Source organism: Thalassophryne amazonica, chromosome 6, assembly GCF_902500255.1.
Source record: "Thalassophryne amazonica chromosome 6, fThaAma1.1, whole genome shotgun sequence".
In the NCBI taxonomy this organism is placed as follows: Eukaryota; Metazoa; Chordata; class Actinopteri; order Batrachoidiformes; family Batrachoididae; genus Thalassophryne; species Thalassophryne amazonica.
This window is the reverse complement of record NC_047108.1, coordinates 39690033-39714197: the sequence shown is the minus strand read 5'-3', so window position 1 is coordinate 39714197 and position 24165 is coordinate 39690033. Positions and strand designations below refer to the sequence as shown.

At 41.4% G+C, this 24165-nt stretch overlaps 1 protein-coding gene across 1 annotated transcript in view; it reads right to left on the bottom strand.

The window, feature by feature from the left end:
* Positions 1-24165, bottom strand: part of LOC117512071 (monocarboxylate transporter 1-like) — a 125121-nt gene that overhangs the window by 47924 nt on the left and 53032 nt on the right. Inside the window, exon 2 of the mRNA XM_034172028.1 lies at positions 410-730. Coding sequence (XP_034027919.1) covers positions 410-626 — 217 coding nt within the window. The 5' untranslated portion in view covers positions 627-730. The remainder of the gene's footprint in view (positions 1-409; positions 731-24165) is intronic.

Below are 24165 nucleotides of genomic sequence, written 5' to 3'. Positions count from 1 at the left end.
TAACACCTCAGCAGATCGCCTCCATGCCATGCTGCATTAATGCAGAAATTTATTCAACAGCAGCCACAACCAAGTACTGACTGCAAAAATTCATATACTTTTCACAAGTTTGACATTTCTGAATTGTAAATCCTTTTTTTTGGAACTAATGATATGAAATATTCTAATATTTTGAGAAACATTTCCTATTTGTAGAGCTATTAAAAACAAAGTCAAACTATGCTTGAAACATTTTTCTTTGTATGTAATGCACCTAGAAAATAAAATTTTCCACCTTCTGAAGCCTAAATTTTCTTTTACCTTGTTCAGGATATTGTAATTTTTTTAGATGCGCCTGTATATTGCAGGTGCAAAATGTTTTAAAATCCAGCAGGGGTCTAGCTCATGTTGATGCACACATACCACTCACCTCCAGCATACATGACAGCCAGCATGATTGAGGAGATCCATGAAACCTGGCTGGGTGTGGCATCGAAGATAGTCTCTATATCTCTGAAGAAGACAGTGATGGACTTGGGGAAAGCGTAGGAGAATCCAATGGAGATGAAGGCACCTAGCACCACCGCCCAGCCCCAGCCTCCCTCAGGAGGCGTGTACCCCACAGGACCACCTACAGCTGGAGGCATGTCTGCTTTCTCGTGCGAGGAGCTGAAGACTGAACGGTCAGGGAAGACAGATGCGTTCAGAGGATGAGGAAAGGCTGCACGGGGATCAGGATTGGCAACAGCACCTGTGAGGGAGCGGAGCAGATAACTTCTATCACCAAACTAAGACTGTTGAAAACATGCAAGATAAACATCAGAATTTTCTAGTTCCTGACATTTATGTTGTAAACAGGGAGAGTTAGTATGGGTCAGTGAGTTCACACACCAAAGAGTTCACGAAGGAAGATTTCTGTTTGACAGGTTTAAGTCAAAACACCAAGTGCAGTTATGGTAAGAGTGTATGCAAACATAACTATCATCACTAATGCAAATGTCAAAAATACTTTGAACTCAATGGTTTGTTAGGGAGAAATTTTTGATTAGCAAATGCATAAAAAAAAAAAAAACACAAATACACACATTGATTCACATATGCATTTTGGCAATTCTATCAATCATAATCAGCACCAGTATCACAAGATAATCATTTTGAAGCCGGTTTAGACAATAAACAGATCAATACCTCACATACATTATATACTAGAACAAAGGACCTGATGAACTGCTGTTCAGACACAGTTCACCCACTGACGGTGAAGAAAATAAACATCTACGCATGGCTTTGCATATGTTCTTGTTCATTTATTTTTCATAAATCGTTTTCATTTCCCCAGTAACACTCAACTTTTTGAAAAATAAATAAATAAAATAATATATATATATATGTGTGTGTGTGTCAAACAATTATACAATCAATTGGTTTGACCTGTAGTGCTGACACCAGAGCTACAGGGTGCAAGGGCTGCTAGGCCCATGCTGCAGAGGCTTTCCTTACCCCCCACCCCAAACACACAAGGGGCTGACATGAACGATAAATGTGTTTCAAGTGGCAAATGTCAAAGATGCTTGTTTTTGGCAAATGCTTTGATATTTGCAGTAAATACAGGTGCTACAGCAGAAGTGTTTTCCCTCTTCATCTGTGTTTAAATATAAACCACAAAGCTCCTTTTGTCCTCCAAGGTCACATATTTCAGCAGGAACACTGAAGTCTCCATGTCCTTGACCCTTGAGACTGAGAGGCAACTGTGAAAAGCTTAGGAATCATGAGCTTGATGGACACAGACATTTAGTGATGCTGATATCTTTAAAGGAGAATGAGGGTCAAAGTCTTGCTGGTGCTTCTTGTCTTCCAAAATGTTTGTGAGACTGACCAAAAAACAAAACAAAAAACCCTGACCTAAGGTAACAAATATACAATGACAATAAAGGCCCGTCTTCCCCTCAGTATACCTTGTAACTCAAAATCCTGCATATTCAACGATCATTGCCATCATTCTGACCATTAGAGAGTAACAAAATTATTTGCAGTTTGTCTGCTTGCTGTTTGTTTTTGCTGCAACACCATCTTCTGTTGGTAAGACTTGCTGTCACAGTTATGGTCACTGTTCAGTGTTTCCCCTCAATTTTTTTGTAGTCCTGGTAGTACTCACCTCCCCCCTTCAAATTGCTAAGTGCAAAGCACAGAAAAATACAATACACTCAGTAATTCAAAAGTTAAAGTATAAAATGATTCACATGTGTCCTACCACAGTCTTCCAAAGCTTGACCATTGGTTTAAAAAAATGAAAAAAACCCTATAATTTCGAAGAGGAATCTTTGTGAACTTTATTGGATCTTCCAATGAGTGGATATCACAAAAGACACTAGCATATTAAAGTGTGTATCACTGGCAAATAAAATGTCAAATGAACTAACAATTCTAAATAAAGAACTATTAAAATATTGATGTACTGTGTTTTATTTTTGGTTGACCCACTTATTTTAGCCATTTTTTCTTAAAATATCAAAATAGAAATTTTACACTTTTCTATGACCCTTCCAAACATGTACTGGTCATTCTGAACATAATGAGTATCTTGGAAAATCTGTAGTTGCTTCAGTTTAGAAAATACAGCTGCATTTGAAGTAACACAGGATGGAAATGGGTGTGGTAATTTTCGGTCATCCCAGATAGAGATTTTGGTACATACAGTGAGGAAAATAAGTATTTGAACACCCTGCGGTTTGGCAAGTTCTCCCATTTAGAAATCATGGAGGGGTCTGAAATTTTCATCTTGGGTGCATGTCCACTGTGAGACACAATCTAAAAAAAAAAGAAAAAAAACAAAAAAAACGGGAAATCACAATGTAGTATTTTTTAATAATTTATTTGTATGTTACTGCTGCAAATAAGTATTTGAACACCTGTGAAAATCAATGTTAATATTTGGTACAGTAGCCTTTGTTTGCAATTACAGAGGTCAAATGTTTCCTGTAGTTTTCCACCAGGTTTGCACACACTGCAGCAGGGATTTTGGTCCACTCCTCCATACAGATCTTCTCTAGATCTTTCAGGTTTGGAGTTTCAGCTCCCTCCAAAGATTTTCTATTGAGTTCAGGTCTGGAGACTGGCCAGGCCACTCCAGGACCTTGAAATGCTTCTTACGGAGCTCCTCTTTAGTTGCCCTGCCTGTGTGTTTGGGGTCACTGTCATGCTGGAAAACCAGTCATGACCCATCTTCAATGCTTTTAATGAGGGAAGGAGGTTGTTTGCCAAAATCTCGCAATACATGACCCCATCCATCCTCCCTTCAATACGGTGCAGTCGTCCTGTCCCCTTTGCAGAAGAACACCCCCAGGGTATGATGTTTCCGCCCCCCATGCTTCATGGTTGGGATGGTTTTCTTGGGGTTGTTCTCATCATCTAAACATGGTAAGTGGAGTTGATTCCAAAAAGCTCTATTCTGGTCTCATCTGACCACATGACCTTCTCGCATGCCTCCTCTGGATCATCCAGATGGTCACTGGTGAACTTCAAACGGGCCTGGACATGTGCTGGCTTGAGCAGGGGGACCTTGCTGCCCTGCAGGATTTTAAACCATGACAGCATCATGTGTTACTAATGTAATCTTTGTGACTGTGGTCCCAGCTCTCTTCAGGTTATTGACCAGGTCCTCCCGTGTAGTTCTGAGCTTTCTCAGAATCATCCTTACCCCACAAAGTGAGATCTTGCATGGAATCCCAGACCAAGGGAGACTGACAGTCATCTTGTGTTTCTTCCACTTTCTAATAAATAATCATAACAGTTGTTGTCTTCTACCAAGCTGATTGCCTGTTGTCCTGTAGTCCATCCCAGCCTTGTGCAGGTCTACAGTTTTGTCCCTGGTGTCCTTAGACAGCTCTTTGGTCTTGGCTATGGTGGACAGGTTGGAGTGTGATTGATTGAGTGCGTGAACAGGTGTCTTTTATACAGGTAACAAGTTCAAACAGGTGCAATTAAGACAGGTAAAGAGTGCAGAATAAGAGGGCTTCTTAAAGAAAAATTAACAGGTCTGTGTGAGCCAGAATTCTTGCTGAATTCTGAATTCTAACATTGATTTTCACAGGTGTTCAAATACTTATTTGCAGCAGTAACATACAAATAAATAATAAAAAAAAAATCATATATTGTGTTTTCTGGATTTTTTTTTTAGATCATGTCTCTCACAGTGGACATGCACCTAAGATGAAAATTTCAGACCCCGCCTTGATTTCTAAGTGGGAGAACTTGCAATATTGCAGGGTGTTCAAATATTTTCCTCACTGTATCCCGAGTTGTTCATTGAGGTCATATCAGTTTAGAACAGTCGAGTTATCCTCTCCTAAATGATGTGCACACGTCTCAGCTAGGTCCTCTACTACTATGGATCCATGGCAGACAACACAGTCCAGTGAAAGATTTCACATCAGCCAATGTTTTCAAAATTTGGCTGATTTATAACACCAGCGTGTGAAACAAGAACAGAAGAAAATTCAAAAATTACACCCACATCTGTCAAATGCAGAGATCCCTGAACATCTTCAGTGAATACACCCAGCTGTCCTTTTGTAAATTTGGGCTGCAATACCAAGCTTTTTACGGTAGGCTCCCACAATTTGTGCAATTTGTGTCTGTAATCACACCAACTTTATATAATAACAGCATATGAAAACACAGTTAAGTAATGCTACCCAAGTGATGGAAATAAAAGGTTTTCATTAATGTAGCAGATTTTTTTCATCATCGGCTTCAGCAACTCATATTCAATGTTTAAAAGCAGAAACACACCAAAACAGAAAAGGCAGGTTCCTACTGAATACAGTGACAGGATAATATGCTTTAAAATCAAACAGTTTAGCTCTGCAGAACCTAAGGGCCCCTTCACACACAGTGAAAATATGTACAACTCAGGGCGATTCCTGTCGGAACAACTCATATGAGCAAGCCACGAAGCATGCGTGCATGGGCAGGCATGCACGATGCCGCTGCGACGGTTCACACACGCGGGAACACAGTGCCAGCAGCTGCATGATGTGTAACCACATCTCGCACCTGCTGTGAAGAAAAAAGAAATAAAAAAATAATAATACATGCAGCGACAGTCCGTTTCAACAAGGGGTAGCCTGTCAATGTGCACGCTGTGCGCGTGCTCGCTGCAGCAATATTGGTTTTTATTTATGCCCACCTGATGACAGCAAGCGCACGCGCACACACACACACACACACACACACACACACACACTGGGCAGTTGTTAGTCCATGTCCATCCAAACACGGTACTTGTTCCCCAGTTGTGACGTTCAGAAACACAGCTCTCCACAGCCACTCCTGTCTGCGGCCACACCTCTTATCAGTTAAGCGCATACACCAACGTGTCACTGTGCCACGTTTTTCATACGATTCCTGCTTAATGCGCACTTTATGCGCAATTCGACTAAATTCACACTTTTGTGTGAAGGAGCCCTAATGAAAACCCAGGCTTGGCAGGCGCCTACATGACATTTTGTCTCAATCAGGTTGTAAACAACCATACTCAAATCATTACATGGCCATCCTTGAACAGTAACTAGTTAACATGCCTCTGTGGTCACATGACTTGCAGACAGGTCAGACCGCTAGAGAGTTTTCTGTACCTATATAGTTTCTCAAAATGTGCTACAATAAAATATGCGCCATGATACTGACACATTTATGTGCTTAATACAGCTTGTATATAAATTTTATTTAAATGGACGCACAAGTGTTAGTGTGTAACCCAGCTTTTTAATACTTTACTTATACTGCTTAATGTGTTGTATTTGCATTTTCTTTTGCACATTTTGACCTTTTAAGTCTTTACCCTATCCCAAATTGACATGTGAACATACATGTATTTTTGATAAGCTTACCAATGCCAAGAACCTTAATCATGGCTACTCTAACACTAATTGACAAAATGGTAAATGGACTGTGTTTATATAGCGCTTTTCCATCTGCATCACACGCTCAAAGCACTTTACAATAATGCCTCACATTCAACCTGATGTGAGGGTGCTGCCATACAAGGTACTCACTGCACACAGACAGCAACTAGGGGATTAAGGACCTTGCCCATGAGCCCTTAGTGATTTTCCGGTCAGGCTGGGATTTGAACTGAGGACCCTCTGGTCTCAAGCCCATCACATAACCACTAGACCATCACCTCCCCTGACCTGATTTTAAAGCTAGAACCCCAAACAGTCCAGTGACATCCTAGCTCATGGGTTAAAGCAATAAATTTTCATCTGACTGAAATTTTTTCCTGGCAAAAATCAATGCCAGCAATTCCCTAAAATGTGGCGTAGGGGGGACACACTCTTTTTTCCTCAATAAATACAATAAACACATTATACAGTACACAAATCTATTCTAAATAGCCTCTAAGAAGAGAGACAAAGCATAAAAAGAATGCAAAACCTGAACATAAAGGTACATAAAAGGGTGGGGGGGGATGCTTGGGGTGCTTCCCCCATAACATTTTTTAAAGAGCAAGTCAAATTTTGTGTTTTCTGGTGAATTTTAATGGGTATGAAGCCCTCTGAAACAAAAGTCACTTCAAACTGTGAAGTTAAAAACACAGTATTGATTATGGGGGGTCTCCCCCAGAAATTTTTTAAAAAAGTAAGTCAAATTTGGTGTATTCTGGTGAATTTTAATGGGTATGAAGCCCTCTGAAACAAAAGTCACTTCAAACTGTGAAATAAAAACACAGTATTGATTATGGGGGGTCTGGGGGATCTCCCCCAGAAATTTATTTAAAAGAGTAAGTCAAATTTTGTGTATTCTGGTGAATTTTAATGGGTATAAAGCCCATTAGTATTTATTCTGAGGGTTCTGGGGGTGCTCTTTAAAAGAGCAAGTCAAATTTTGCATGCGCACTGAGAAACTTGAAACTGGCCTATTCAGATTTAATAGGTAAAATGCTCTCACTCGTAAAACAAACGTAGCGCACTGCAAGTAAACTTCATCAAAGCCATTTAAAGATATCAATCGTGACTCACCTTTTTTGTTGATTAAAGTCACTAACCAGGACTTTGGTGCGATCAATAAACAAGGCTCGTCCGCTGTGTCCCACCAGAGTTTTTATTCGTTCCTCATTAACGTGGCTTTTCCGAGGGGCAACCAACCCTCAGAGCCGGACTGGATCATTAATATCTGACACTTCATCAACTGAAATGTGACTCCTTCCTTCAAATGCGCGCAGTGTTACCAGTGTCCGTGGGCTCACCGACAAGCTGAAGTTACGGCCCCTCGTGTAAAAAAGGAAAGAAAAAAATATATCCTTCATGTGTGGTTTTTGTGGAACTTCACTGATTAAGTGCTTTTCTTCCAAGCGACTCGTTCTCTGCTGCTGCCACCGTCTGTTAGCAGCTGGGCGTCGGTCCTCCGGGCCACAGGTCCGACTGATAAAAAAATCCCCCCCACCCCCGGACAGGGAGGAGAAAACAGAGCGGAGAGGAGTGAAAATTCACACACTCTCTTCCTCCGCAGTCCACGCTGACACTGCTGCTGTTTTGATTAGCGCAGAATGGGATATTGCTTTGACAGTGAGACTATCATATTTCGGCCCCAAAACACGTATGACACAACGTGTGCGCGCGTATGTGTGGTTAAATTTTCCAAATGACAGAAATCCGTCGTGGTGACGGAGAACTTTAACCCATGCCCTAGCTTAGACACTGCTTTAAAATATAATGAACACCTCACATCCGACTTAAAAGCTCTGCAGAAAAGTTAAACATATTTTTAGATTGGTGCATCAAGAACTGCAGTAAACCTCAGGCTGAGTAAACATTTCAGTTGTAAAAATAAATAAATAATATATGACTTCTTGCAGTCACATGACCCGGCCAATTCTCCATGCCAGAAATAATTTCATAAACTTAAAACTTCAAAAAATAAAAATAAATAAAAACATTTAAAACTGATGTTTAATGGCACATGACAAACTCACTTTAGAGATACTGCTTGCTTCTGCATCATATGTGGAACCAGGCCAATAATTATTCTCAGTTTACACAGAGTGCACATACCTCAGAGTTACAACACCAGCATGTTGTAACTAACTTTACATTTCTTGAGGAGGCTGGTCTGTGCCCCTTGATCTTCACCTCCCTTTATAGGTATTTGACAGAAAGCACTTATCTTCTGCATCTATGTGGTATACCAGCTGCTTGGCTGCAGACAGAAGGGACACTACAGCTGGCAGACAAGTCTGCTCAATGGATCACTGCCAGCAGCCTACCCACCACAGAGAACATTTATATCAGAAGGAGCAAAAGCAAAGCCTCCTGCACCATGGTAGATGTCACCCATCCTGCACACGGACCATCTGCACCCCTCCCATCAGGTAGGAGGTTACTCAGTATACAGTGTAGAAAACCAGGCTGAGGATCAGCTTTTACCTGGATCATCATCATCATCATCATCTTCTGTTAGGAGTCTCCACAGCAGATCAATCGTTTCCATCTCACCCTGTCCTCTGTATTTTCCTCTATCACACCACCCACGTCCATGTGCTCCCATAAGCTTCCTCTTTGGTCTCCCTCTTCTCTTCCTCCCTGGTGGGCCATCCTCAGCATGCTTCTCTGTATATTCCTCTGCAATGTCTAAACCATCTCAGTCTCAGCTCTCTAACGTTTTCTTTAAACTGTCCCACCTGAACTGTCCCTCTATATGTTCATTCTAAATCCTGTCCATTCTCATCGCTCCCAAAGAGAATCACAACATCTTCAGCTCTGCCTCCTGTCTTTTTATTAGTGTCACTATCTCCAAGCTGTACAACATAGCTGGTCTCACTACGGTCTTGTAGACTTTCCCCTTCACTCTTGCTGATATTCTTCAATCACAAATCACTCTTGCCACATTTCTCACCCACTCCACCCTGCCTGTGCTCTCTTCATCACCTCTCTACCACACTCTCCATTACTTTGGCCAGTTAACCCCAATGACAGACTCCTTTATTTTCATCACCTCTACTCCTTGTAACTGCACTTTTCCACCAGGACCAGGCTTTCTCTCATTCATACACATGTACACAGGCATGCTCCTACTGACTTTCATTCCCCAGCTCTTCAGAGTATATCTCCACATTTCCAGACTAGACTCTGCTCTCTGCTCTCACTGTAGATCACAATGTCATCTGCAAATATCATAGTCCATGAAGACTCCCGTCTGATTTCATCAGTCAACCTGTCCATCACCATTGTGAAGAAAGGACTCAGAGCTGACCCTTGTGTGTGTAATCTCCACCTTGAATGAATCTGTCATTCTTACTGTGCATTTCACTGCTGTCAATTTCAATTTATAACACACCAATTCATGACAGCGTCGCCTCAAGGCACATCACACAAAACAGTAAAAAAAAAGAAAAGAAAAACACAATGTAAAAGAAAATTTAAAGTTCAGAAAAGCACAATAAAAAAGTAAAAACTTAAAGAGTTAAAAAAGATGCTAACACAACATTCTAACCATAGGACTGAGTAAGACGTTTTTAGTCTGTTCTTAAAAGTCTCCAGAGTCTTAAGGCACTTTTCTACTACACAGAAGTAGTACAACTCGGCTCGACTCTACTCGGTTTGGTTCCAGGCGCGTCTTCTTCTACTACAAATAGAATCTCCTCAACGTGGGTGGGGTCAGCAGAGCAACCTGCAGTAACATTGTTTTATACGCGACATAAACATAAACAATGATGGACTCCGTGTGTTTACTTCTCTGAGTTTTAAGAGAAAGTTGATGGCAACAAGACGAAACACGCTTGAAAAGTACAGAAGACTTTGGGAATTCAGACAACAATATATAAAGACGAGAAGATACGGGCTGCTAGAGACGAAGAGACAAAGCATGACGGTAAGCTAAACCTTAACTCATAAATAAGTAATTACTGGAGGCTGTCGCTGTTAAGTATTAAAATTGTGGTTGTCAAAATAAAGTGTTAATTTTAATTACAGCACTTATCACGCCTTCAGTCACACTTTGCTCTGTTTTTTTTTTACGTCAATGACTTGGTCTGTAAATGACGACGCGTTTCTGAGAGCAATAAATGCGTTGGATGTCAATACTTTTTATACTAAAAGTAACTTGCTTTGATAACATATTGTTCAATCTCAAACGTGGGAGTTTGTGCGTTTACTGCATGGAGTTAGCTAGCTCGCTAGTTAGCGGTCAGCTAGCTCACTGTGTCTGCATACATGAGACAACGATGTTACTTTAACACAAGTTTAGACTCAAAATCTTCACTTGTTAAAGTGTGCCTCCCACCAATGGGATAAGTAATGTTAAACGGTGCTTTCAAGCAGTCTACAGACAGTCACAAAAACACTTACCATCCGTTGCTTCCAACAAAGCTGTGGATGAGTCGCGGTCATCCTGCCTCCCGGTGCTCGCCGGTTGGTGTCCGTAAACAGCGTTCCTTTGGTCGAACCGTTTCCAGGCCTTACGGTCCGATCTACTCTGGTCGTTGTGGTCCTGTAATCACTTTTAAGCCTTTTCAGCTGTTCTCTGCGTTGCTGTAATGTCCAGTACCCGTGAGCGGCTAAAGACTGGGAGGTTTTCTCATTTCGGATCGCTTCATCCACCTCTCTGTATTCTCTCCTCAACCACCAAACACAAACGTCTGCAACTCATCCACGGACCAGTGCGAATAAAAAACCTTGCAGTGAAACAAAAGAAAAACCCTGTTTCTGTAACACTGCTGTGAGTATTTAAAAATGGCGAGTATGATTCTCGTCTCGGACAGCATGCTCATGACTCGTCCAGTGACGACATTCTCTGACCAATCAGTGGCCGGCAGCCTGTTGACGTCACATTTTAGTATCGGCTCAGCTCACTTGGAACCACTCCTGAGCAGGTACTAAAAAAAAAAAAAAAGCACCCGGTACCAGGTACTAACCCTAATGGAAAAGCAAAAAAAAAAAAAAAACGAGTAGAGTCGAGCCGAGTAGTGCTACTTTTGTGAAGTAGAAAAGCGCCTTTAATGTCTTATTGGGGCCGGGAGACCATTCCACAAGACAGGGGCATGGTATGAGAAGGCTCTCTGACCTGCAGACTTTTTCTTCACCCTTGGAACACAGAGCAGTCCTGCATCCTGTGAGCTCTGCGCTCACAGGATACAGGTACAATTATACCCTATGTACACCGGTACATAGGGTATAATTAAATCAGCTAAGTAGGTCGGTTCCAGTCCATGAACAATTTTATAGGCTAAAAGTAGAACCTTGAAATCTGATCTCACAAAGACAGGAAGCCAATGAAGAGATACCAGAATAGGTGTAATATGGTCAAACTTTCTGCTTCATGTCAAAAGTCTGGCAGCAGCATTCTGAACCAACTGAAGACCCCTAATGCTGGACTGTGGTAACCCTGAAAGTAGGACACTGCAATAATCCAATCTGGAAGAAACAAAAGCATGGATCAGAGTCTCAGGATGAGCCATAGACAGGATGGAACGAATCCTCGCTATATTTCGCAGATGGAAGAAGGCACTTCTCGCAATATCCCTAATATGGGAGTCAAAGGACAATGCAGGATCAAAAATCACCCCTAGGTTCCTCACCTTATCCATATGATGTATGACACACAAACACAAGTCAAGCGCTAGCTGGTCAAATTGATGCCAATATGTTGCTGGACCAAGAACCATAATTTCAGTTTTAACAGTAGGAAATTATTAGACGCTGTCACACTATCCTTCTAGTGGTGCAGCTTGGTTAAAATTTCCACAAAAATTGTTAATTTTGTGATAAAAGCATGGAATTTTACACACATATTCTAAATTAACTAATGTTTATTTGCAGATATAGAGCCATCCTGGAGTTGACCTCTAATGTGCTACCGGGTCAACAAAGAATTACACAGGGGTCAAAATTTAAAAACGCTCCAATCATGTTTAAAACTAAACCACATTATGAGGTCTGTCAATAAAGTATAGGTCCTTTTTATTTTTTTCAAAAACTATATGGATTTCATTCATATGTTTTTACGTCAGACATGCTTGAACCCTCGTGCGCATGCGTGAGTTTTTCCACGCCTGTCGGTGACGTCATTCGCCTGTGAGCACTCCTTGTGAGAGGAGTCGTCCAGCCCCTCGTCGGAATTCCTTTGTCTGAGAAGTTGCTGAGAGACTGGCGCTTTGTTTGATCAAAATCTTTTCTAAACCTGTGAGAGACACATCGAAGTGGACACGGTTCAAAAAATTAAGCTGGTTTTCAGTGAAAATTTTAACGGCTGATGAGAGATTTTGAGGTGATACTGTCGCTTTAAGGACTTCCCACAGTGTGAGACGTCGCGCAGCGCTCTCAGGCGCCGTCGTCAGCCTGTTTCAAGCTGAAAACCTCCACATTTCAGGCTCTATTGATCCAGGACGTCGTGAGAGAACAGAGAAGTTTCAGAAGAAGTCGGTTTCAGCATTTTATCCGGATATTCCACTGTTAAAGGAGATTTTTTTTAATGAAAGACGTGCGGACGGATTGCAGCGTGGGAAGTCCTTAAAGCGACAGTATCACCTCAAAATCTCTCATCAGCCGTTAAAATTTTCACTGAAAACCAGCTTAATTTTTCGAACCGTGTCCACTTCGATGTGTCTCACAGGTTTAGAAAAAATTTTGATCAAACAAAGCGCCAGTCTCTCAGCAACTTCTCAGACAAAGGAATTCCGACGAGGGGCTGGACGACTCCTCCCACAAGGAGTGCTCACAGGCGAATGACGTCACCGACAGGCGTGGAAAAACTCACGCATGCGCACGAGGGTTCAAGCATGTCTGATGTAAAAACATATGAATGAAATCCATATAGTTTTTGAAAAAAATAAAAAGGACCTATACTTTATTGACAGCCCTCGTATTTGTCGGATCATAATTCCAAAAAGGTATAGTTTGTATAGATGAGTTTCATCTCTGACTGAATTCCATGAACTTATGGGGTAAAAACAGCAAAAAGGTCAGTTTCAGTTTGTACAGCGGTCAAAAGTTAGAGTTGCTCCAATTTCGGTAAAAAAAAAAAAAAAAACATAGGTTACCCCGTTGTACTTGAAACAGTGAACATGCTAGAGCTTCCTCCTCTGGAGGACTTGCGCCGCCTCAGGTAATAGTTAGCAACAGCACCGCTCCACTAAAAATTTCTGGAGAGATCCCTGCGATGCCAAGGTCAACATAATTGAATGGTGTCAGGGGATCATGTAAGTACATCCTTATGCTAAATATGAATGAAACTGGTCAACTGATTCTTGAGATATCGTGCTAACAAGCGAAAACGGGTGGACAGACGGACGAACATGCTAATCGCTATATCCCCCTGGGGTATAAAAAAAGAAGCAATATATTGACAATTTCCGTGTGTGTTCCATTCACACACAGCTGAACCTGTTCATGACTGAATGATCACAGCAATAATCTCATTTCAAATGCAGCTACAGTGGAACCTCTGTTTTAGAACGGCTCTCTTTATGAACAGATTGGTTCACAAACATTTTTTGAATGAAAAATGCATCACTTTTCGAAGAAAATCTTAGTTCACAAACACCTGTGCCACAGTAGGTGGCGGTAATGCACAGTGTTGGGTTGCAATCTGCCAATAAACTCGAAAGAAGAAGAAGAATTAAGGAAGTCAGTCTTCAGTTGTTTATTATTCATATTTTTGGGGACTGTACAGTGGTTCTAACAGTTTACTTTGTTGTGGACATTAAACGTTATGAGCCGCATATTTTTTTCCGGTAATCATACATTAAGTTGAGCTAATAGGTGAAGCTACCGAGAGCTGCTGAAAGTGCTAATGCTGTTAGCATACAACATTAAATCCAACCAGAGTTTCACTGCAACAGAGGCCTTTGATCCGTTCAGAAGTTCAGCTGCCTGATGTTCTTATGGTCTCTTCTGTAAGGTGAAATTAAATCAGTATTTTGCACAAGATACTATGCATATTCACTGCGGTATTGTATCACTTCCTGTTCCGGAGCACAGCGGTGTTTTGCTGTATCTGTTAGCTGTTTAATCTGCGCAGTTAGATTGATCTAGTTACCTAGATAACGATTTGTTTCACAGTGTAATCTTCACGTGCCTTAACTAAAGCACTCCCTCTGCTGAATCACCTCTAAATTATTTACACATTATTCACTTTGTGTGTTTTTAGGAATCCGCTAGCTTAGCGCAGCTACTAGCTCTTAGACGGTTTAGCATGGCGGCTTCTCCTGTCTCTCCTGCACTTTTCTGCTCTGGGTGTGAAATGTTTAGTTATTCCTCGGCCTCCTTTAGCAGTAATGGTACTTGTAATAAGTGTAGCTTATTCGTAGCTTTGGAGGCCAGGCTGGGCGAATTGGAAACTCGGCTCCGCACCGTGGAAAATTCTACAGCTAGCCAGGCCCCTGTAGTCGGTGCGGACCAAGGTAGCTTAGCCGCCGTTAGTTTCCCTCTGGCAGATCCCGAGCAGCCGGGAAAGCAGGCCGACTGGGTGACTGTGAGGAGGAAGCGTAGTCCTAAACAGAAGCCCCGTGTACACTGCCAACCCGTTCACATTTCTAACCGTTTTTCCCCACTCGACGACACACCCGCCGAGGATCAAACTCTGGTTATTGGCGACTGTTTTGAGAAATGTGAAGTTAGCGACACCAGCAACCATAGTCAATTGTCTTCCGGGTGCCAGAGCAGGCGACATTGAAGGAAATTTGAAACTGCTGGCTAAGGCTAAGCGTAAATTTGGTAAGATTGTAATTAACATCGGCAGTAATGACACCCAGTTACGCCAATCGGAGGTCACTAAAATTAACATTGAATCGGTGTGTAACTTTGCAAAAACAATGTCGGACTCTTAGTTTTCTCTGGGCCCCTCCCCAATCGGACCGGGAGTGACATGTTTAGCCGCATGTTCTCCTTGAATTGCTGGCTGTCTGAGTGGTGTCCAAAAAATGAGGTGGGCTTCATAGATAATTGGCAAAGATTCTGGGGAAAACCTTGTGTTGTTAGGAGAGACGGCATCCATCCCACTTTGGATGGAGCAGCTCTCATTTCCAGAAATCTGGCCAATTTTCTTAAATCCTCCAAACCGTGACTATCCAGGGTTGGGACCAGGAAGCAGAGTTGTAGTCTTACACACCTCTCTGCAGCTTCTCTCCCTCTGCCATCCCCTCACTACCCCATCCCCGTAGAGACGGTGCCTGCTCCCAGACCACCAATAACCAGCAAAAATCTATTTAAGCATAAAAATTAAAAAAGAAAAAATAATATCAACTGCACCACAGACTAAAACAGTTAAATGTGGTCTATTAAACATTAGGTCTCTCTCTTCTAAGTCCCTGTTGGTAAATGATATAATAATTGATCAACATATTGATTTATTCTGCCTTACAGAAACCTGGTTACAGCAGGATGAATATGTTAGTTTAAATGAGTCAACACCCCCGAGTCACACTAACTGCCAGAACGCTCGTAGCACGGGCCGAGGCGGAGGATTAGCAGCAATCTTCCATTCCAGCTTATTAATTAATCAAAAACCCAGACAGAGCTTTAATTCATTTGAAAGCTTGACTCTTAGTCTTGTCCATCCAAATTGGAAGTCCCCAAAACCAGTTTTATTTGTTATTATCTATCGTCCACCTGGTCGTTACTGTGAGTTTCTCTGTGAATTTTCAGACCTTTTGTCTGACTTAGTGCTTAGCTCAGATAAGATAATTATAGTGGACGATTTTAACATCCACACAGATGCTGAGAATGACAGCCTCAACACTGCATTTAATCTATTATTAGACTCAATTGGCTTTGCTCAAAATGTAAATGAGTCCACCTCTTAGATCTTGTTCTGACTTATGGTATGGAAATTGAAGACTTAACAGTATTCCCTGAAAACTCCCTTCTGTCTGATCATTTCTTAATAACATTTACATTTACTCTGATGGACTACCCAGCAGTGGGGAATAAGTTTCATTACACTAGAAGTCTTTCAGAAAGCGCTGTAACTAGGTTTAAGGATATGATTCCTTCTTTATGTTCTCTAATGCCATATACCAACACAGTGCAGAGTAGCTACCTAAACTCAGCTATCTTAGCTAATTATAGGCCAATCTCCAACCTTCCTTTTCTCTCAAAAATTCTTGAAAGGGTAGTTGTAAAACAGCTAACTGATCATCTGCAGAGGAATGGTCTATTTGAAAAGTTTCAGTCAGGTTTTAGAATTCATCATAGTACAGAAACAGCATTAGTGAAGGTTACAAATGATCTTCTTATGGCCTCAGACAGTGGACCCATCTCTGTGCTTGTTCTGTTAGACCTCAGTGCTGCTTTTGATACTGTTGACCATAAAATTTTATTACAGAGATTAGAGCATGTCATAGGTATTAAAGGCATTGCGCTGCGGTGGTTTGAATCATATTTGTCTAATAGATTACAGTTTGTTCATGTAAATGGGGAATCTTCTTCACAGACTAAAGTTAATTATGGAGTTCCACAAGGTTCTGTGCTAGGACCAGTTTTATTCACTTTATACATGCTTCCCTTAGGCAGTATTATTAGACAGCATTGCTTAAATTTTCATTGTTACGCAGATGATACCCAGCTTTATCTATCCATGAAGCCAGAGGACACACACCAATTAGCTAAACTGCAGAATTGTCTTACAGACATAAAGACATGGATGACCTCTAATTTCCTGCTTTTAAACTCAGATAAAACTGAAGTTTTTGTACTTGGCCACACAAATCTTAGAAACATGGTGTCTAACCAGATCCTTCCTCTGGATGGCATTACCCTGACATCTAGTAGTACTGTGAGAAATCTTGGAGTCATTTTTGATCAGGATATGTCATTCAATGCGTATATTAAACAAATATGTAGGACTGCTTTTTTGCATTTACGCAATATCTCTAAAATTAGAAAGGTCTTGTCTCAGAGTGATGCTGAAAAACTAATTCATGCATTTATTTCCTCTAGGCTGGACTATTGTAATTCATTATTATCAGGTTGTCCTAAAAGTTCCCTGAAAAGCCTTCAGTTAATTCAAAATGCTGCAGCTAGAGTACTGACAGGGGCTAGAAGGAGAGAGCATATCTCACCCATATTGGCCTCTCTTCATTGGCTTCGTGTTAATTCTAGAATAGAATTTAAAATTCTTCTTCTTACTTATAAGGTTTTGAATAATCAGGTCCCATCTTATCTTAGGGACCTCATAGTACCATATCACCCCAATAGAGCGCTTTGCTCTCAGACTGCAGGCTTACTTGTAGTTCCTAGGGTTTGTAAGAGTAGAATGGGAGGCAGAGCCTTCAGCTTTCAGACTCCTCTCCTCTGGAACCAGCTCCCAAGCTTAGCTGATGCAAGCGCACATGATTCAAATCCATATAGTTTTTGCAAAAAATAAAAAGGTCGGATAGTTTTCTAACAGACCTCGTACAAGTATGAACCTTCTGTTCCTCTGTAGATGACCCATGGCCATACAAAGCAGTGCACACTTATGTCCACATCTGCTGGCCCCGCGCCTGTGTCCAGCGAGTGGTGTGGCGAAGGAGAGACACCGCATCATATGGACCATAGCTCACGTGGGTGACGTGACATTCAGATCGCCAGCTGATTGCTCGCATGATCAGACGGTCCTTTTCACATGGAGCAGCCTATTGGTGTGCGCACCGAGCTGCCGCTCCAGCCTGCGGCAAAGGTGATATATGTTTTATGTACTTCCACAAGGAGAGTAAGCACACACGTGCCTCACAGTACTTCAAAACACGGAAAGTGTTTTCCAGCTGTGACTCGCGGGTCCAGAGATCTCAACAGCTGCTGCTGTTTGCGGACATGCCCACCTGTTCGTTCAGCACATAGAACAAAGTGTCACTCTCTGTTTCTGTGTGCTGTGATTAATTATTTTAGTTATTTGTTATATAATTCTGTATGTAGTTAGTGTAGTAATAATTTGTATACCCGTCCTGGCTTTGCTCTCTGTGTTTTTCATTTTACATGTCGTGTGTACTGAGCCGTCATTTCCAGCTGTCACTGTGTGATGGCAGGTGATCAGCTGAGAGGTGCCTTGCCGTGTGCGCTCAGACGTGGCTGGCTGGTCCCCATGTTATCATGTCTGTACATAAATATCACGCAAGTGTGCCCCCGCCCGTGGAAGCCATGTGTTGGGGGGGGGTTCAGCACAGTCACACCCATGTGTGTTGCTTGGTGATGCTACAATCCTGGGGCACTTACACAATTTTCATAAACAGCTCGAATGTGGCCAGTTACTCTCAACTCTTGTACCAGGAGTGCGAAGAGTGCCTTTTCTAAGTGTCCAGCGAGCAGTGTTGGATGCGTGACACCTGGAATTTGGCCAACACCTGCCGAGAGGGGGATCAAACGAGCACAGCACAAGCAGGGCAATCGCTGTCTTTCGGCCGCTGGTGTGCACAAATGGTTGTTGCGAAAGTTGTAGGAGGCGTTTGAGGCAGCTCAGACTTTTCACAAGTGGCATTTGACTCCTCCTTTGTGCGCCATTCTGCCTCAATCGTGTTATGTGCGATAGGGACCTAAGGTTTGCACAGCAATGTCTGTCTTACAACCTTGTGAACAACTGGAAACAAGAGTCCAGGCATGAAGTTTGCCATGCAAAGGGTATACTGAGCAGCATGGTAATTGTGTAATTTACAGTCAATCCCACATTTGTGCAAACTGTGTGACCTTTGCTCACCAATTTATCAGGAGCCTTTTAAAACAAAGTGCATCTACGACAGTTTATTCCCCGGCCAGGACAGAAACTTGCACTTCCCACATTACACAAACAACCTCACCGGTGCAGAGCCAGTTATACTCTTACATGCCATCATAAAACAGAGTACCATTAGAGCTCTAATTTTCAGTTTGATAAACTAGAAATGGGGAAAATGCACTGAATGAGAGGGATGCAGCTGTCAGGACAATATGGACATCACTTTGTGGTTGGACACAACCAAACCGCATGATATTCCATCTCCACGTCAGTTAACAGCAAAAACTACAGCATTGTACCATCTCACATAATTAGTGATTGGAATCTCCTTCACATAGAAAGTGCGAAAAAGAATAAACAGCAGTAACTTACACGTCAGTATTCACCAAACCAGCTGCGTGCCAAGCAGCAGTGCCTTCCTGTGCTAAAAAAGTGATGACCACAGAAAACCACCCTGCAGCTAGACTTCCTATTCTTCTGGAATATATTTAATCAGAAATGTTAGTCTTGGAAACACTGTTTTCAAAAAAGTTTTGATTAGAAGGAGAAAAACCTCATAGAAGGCACACTGTTATTTATGAGCACCACACCACCAGCTATGGCACACCACTAAAATTTCAAGAATCAGGTCGATTTTAAACTATGATTTTCAAATTGCAAGAACAATACTTATCTTCTTCAAACCAAGGGTTACTTCTCCAAACCACAAAAAGAAAATCTGTGCCTGCATAAAGCTGTTCCGTCAATGACGAAGACAGTTACAGGTGAGGTGCGCATGTTTTGGTCCAGAATAGCCTGATTTTGAATTGTTAAAGGGGAGGTGATGGTCTAGTAGGTTAAGCGTTGGGCTTGAGACTAGAGGATCCTCGGTTCAAAACCCAGCCTGACCGGAAAATGGGCAAGGCCCTTAATCCCCTAGTTGCTCCCGGTGTGTAGTGAGTGCCTTGTGGTGAGGCGGGGTACATCCTGGACAGTCTGTCGCAGGGCCACGTATAGACAAATACATTACACGACACACACCTACAGACAATTTAAAGTTTCCAGTCCACCTAACCTGCATGTCTTTGGATGTGGGATGAAGCCGGAGCACCTGGAGGGAACCCACACAAATACGGGGAGAACATACAAACTCCACACACAGAAAGGCCACAGGTAGAAATTGATCCCATGACCACAAGAAAAAATATTTTTATCCAAAATTAACGAAATGAAGTTCAGCACAGACACTCGCCGATTCGAGGAACGTGGGTACCATATTTCCGTGATTAAAAGCCCGCTCATTTATCTTTTTTTTTTTTTTTTCAAACCGTGCTCAGACATGGCACTAATTGAGGCAGGGCATAATTCAAGGCCGGTGATAAACAAAATGCTGCTTGTTGCCTGCACTGTAATATGGTGTTAAATTTCACACATATCCCTGGATGTGGTGAACCAAACCGCTTAAATCATAGCCCTCTGCTTGGCTGCGAACACTCCCCAGAGCCTGACGTGCACCTGCAAACAACTAGGGATGGGTATCGAGAACCGGTTCTTTTCGGGTATCGTTAAGAAATGATTTGATCCACCGATATCAATAGCCTTTTTGTTTAAAGTAGACCTGCACTGAAATAAATGTGGTCAGATCTCAGAAAGAAATAGCTGATATGTATTTATAAGACCCTTATGAATGCAGTAAAGTAAATCTGCAAGCCCAAATTTGTACTTCAGCGGAGAAATCTTCATTAAAAATGACAAATTGGCCCTTGGCGAAAACTGTTTGTACATCCGGAACATTGCAGTGACGTCCGGCAGAAGACGGAGCGCTCCCGCCTTCAGTCCGATCCCGCATTGAAATTGATTTTATCTGTTAGTAATGTTACTGTTATACACATCCTGGTTTCAGCATCCAAAAGTAAGTTGCAATGAATGTGAGATACAGCTCTGCATGCTCAGATCAGCGGCGACATCGACAGCGGGCGACGTTCTTCCCTGACGCCTCGCTCTCTGCCTCCGATGCACTTACTGAGTCTGCGGGCTTGATAAACACCGAAGCGGGCCACTCACATCGCCCCCGTGTCTGCTGTGCAGCCGGCACCACCTCCCTGTCTACTGAATGGAGGTGCAGCCAAATTGGCAAAAGTCCAGAGAATACGCTCGCTGTTTTGATGCGGAGCGGCCGGTGACACCCGTCGATGCAAGGACAGACTTTCCGCAGCACCGCACGTTTCGGTAATCGGAGCCGCGGAGCGAGGTTTATATCTTTTTAATGACTAGGATTCTTTGCGGGTCCCGCCTCCGTACCCCGCGACGGTAACACCGAAGGCGAAAGACAGTAGATTTTCAATGCGACACCACTCAAACGGGCGTATGAAAAAGTCCCCCAAAATAATTTTCAAGCACAAATAAAAGAAATGTGTACTCACCAAACGTGCTGCAAGACAATATGAAGTTTTTAAAAAAGTTACATTACAGTTGGTGCGCGCAATGCATGCTGGGATAGGGTCTTTTCCCTGACGTCTCGGCAGCGTCCCGGATGTGATGACAGTTTTGCGGAGGGCTAAATTTTAGCTGTAAATTTGTCATTTTTAAATGAAGATTTCTCTGTTGAATGACAGATCTGGGCTTGCAGATTTACTTTACTACATTCAGAAGGATCTTATGTGTAAATATAAGTCATTTTTTGGTCCAAAGATCTGACTGCATTTATTTCAATGCAGGTCTACTTTAACGATTCCCTTATCAGTACTTCAGAGCGGCCGTTGTTTGTGAGGGTGTTTGTCGGGAAAATGATCATGTCTCTACATTGATTATAGAACCCCTGCAGGGTCTGTAATCAACCGTTTCTGCAGCATGGCTCTTCTTTGAAGCTTGAAGCAATGAAGCATTGAACCGATTTGCTGCTTCGTGGTTCTTTGTTTTATTTCGCTTTATCTTAATTTTTTTTTGCTGCCGTAAAAGAGTCAAATGTATTACAAATTGTAATATTGTTTTAATTTATTTTTGTGTATACATTAATAATAATAATAATAACAATAATAATAATAACAAACAACAATAATAGCAATAATAAATAATAATGCTACAATACAGTTTTAAAGAAAGACAAAAAAGAACCTGATTAAAAACACAACAGAAAATATAAAACCAACTAACAATGAACATAAATAAATAAATAAATAGAGAAATTAACTGTTTCTTGTGAACACCTAGTGACTCTTACACCTCCACTTCATCCCTGTTTTTTTTTTGTTTTTTTTTTTATTTTTAAGTTAAACCATATTTTCAATTTGTTAATTTCTTCAGTGATTTCCTCCAGATCTGCCAAGCTAGAAAACTGCCGCATCCTAGTAAGAGCAGAATACAACTGGAGTGACACTGAATAAGGAGGGTTTTTTTCCTCACCAAAATGGATGCTGCACTCACTGCAGTTTATTGTCTGGAATAGTCTCAGAATGCATTTCAGAGCTTCCAAAAATACAAACATTTTCATGCGGGTGGTGTTGGGGGGTAATTTTAGGTTTCAGCTTTTTTTTTTTTTTTTTTTTCACCATTTTCATCCTTGTGAGTCTCTTTTGTGCAGATTAAAGTTACTAACTGGGACTCGTATTGTTGCGAAAAAGAAACGAGAATCATCCTCCGTTCTGTTCACACAGCCCCAAACGCTGCGCAGCTCTCTGCCGAGTCAAGAAAGAAGCATAGAGTCCAGTCAGAATTAATAAATTCAAAGCGAAACGACGTTTAAATGCATTGACACCTCTTTCCAAATGTAATACAAACAAACGATGCAATCGATCAAAACCTTTTTTTTTTCCTGAGATCCTGCGCTGACGTGCAGCAGCTGGTTGAGCTCAGTGGTATGGAGTGACATTCATGCCAAAATGTATGAAAGGAAATGCTTTTGACAAAAGCAACAGATTTTATTTATGTCCAGAGATCAAGGATCCAGTGAGCAATTTCATATTTATTTACTTTAAGACTCAAAATGTTGCTGACATAGAAAACCTGTAAAGCCCACTTTTAGTACACAGAAAATTCACAAAAGGTATTGATAAGGCCATCGATAAAGAATCGGATCGATAAATAAAATCTTATAAATACTCATCCCTAGAAACGACTGAGACTGCAAGGGCTGTAATTTGTCTCTTACATTTTCGCTCCTTCCTCTCCCATCATATTTGAAAGGTTTTTGCAGTGAGCCCGCCAATTACATCTCAATCATGGATCAAATACATTTGACAGAAAAGTTCGCAAATATGACCAACTTTATAACAAGGAGTCAGAAAAAGAGCCTCAAATGACCTGCAATTCATGGAGAAAAATTTTATGTACCATATCATTGGTTTGGAGGTTAATAATTGCATAAAGAAGTGGAGCTTCTTTATGCTTTTCTTGCAAATTCATCCAGAAAAAAAGTGCCGGAGATATGTAAACTGACACTAACACACATATATATATACACACACACACACACACACACACACACACATTTATACACATATACATATATACATACATATACATCCATCAACCATCAACATGTCTATTAGACCCCATTCCTACCAGGCTGCTCAAGGAAGCCCTACCATTATTTAATGCTTCGATCTTAAATATGATCAATCTATCTTTATTAGTTGGCTATGTACCACAGGCTTTTAAGGTGGCAGTAATTAAACCATTACTTAAAAAGCCATCACTTGACCCAGCTATCTTAGCTAATTATAGGCCAATCTCCAACATTCCTTTTCTCTCAAAAATTCTTGAAAGGGTAGTTGTAAAACAGCTAACTGATCATCTGCAGAGGAATGGTCTATTTGAAGAGTTTCAGTCAGGTTTTAGAATTCATCATAGTACAGAAACAGCATTAGTGAAGATTACAAATGATCTTCTTATGGCCTCGGACAGTGGACTCATCTCTGTGCTTGTTCTGTTAGACCTCAGTGCTGCTTTTGATACTGTTGACCATAAAATTTTATTACAGAGATTAGAGCATGCCATAGGTATTAAAGGCACTGTGTTGCGGTGGTTTGAATCATATTTATCTAATAGATTACAATTTGTTCATGTAAATGGGGAATCTTCTTCACAGACTAAGGTTAATTATGGAGTTCCACAAGGTTCTGTGCTAGGACCAATTTTATTCACTTTATACATGCTTCCCTTAGGCAGTATTATTAGACAGCATTGCTTAAATTTTCATTGTTACGCAGATGATACCCAGCTTTATCTATCCATGAAGCCAGAGGACATACACCAATTAGCTAAACTGCAGGATTGTCTTACAGACATAAAGACATGGATGACCTCTAATTTTCTGCTTTTAAACTCAGATAAAACTGAAGTTATTGTACTTGGCCACACAAATCTTAGAAACATGGTGTCTAACCAGATCCTTACTCTGGATGGCATTACCCTGACCTCTAGTAATACTGTGAGAAATCTTGGAGTCATTTTTGATCAGGATATGTCAAAGCGCATATTAAACATATGTAGGACTGCTTTTTTGCATTTACGCAATATCTCTAA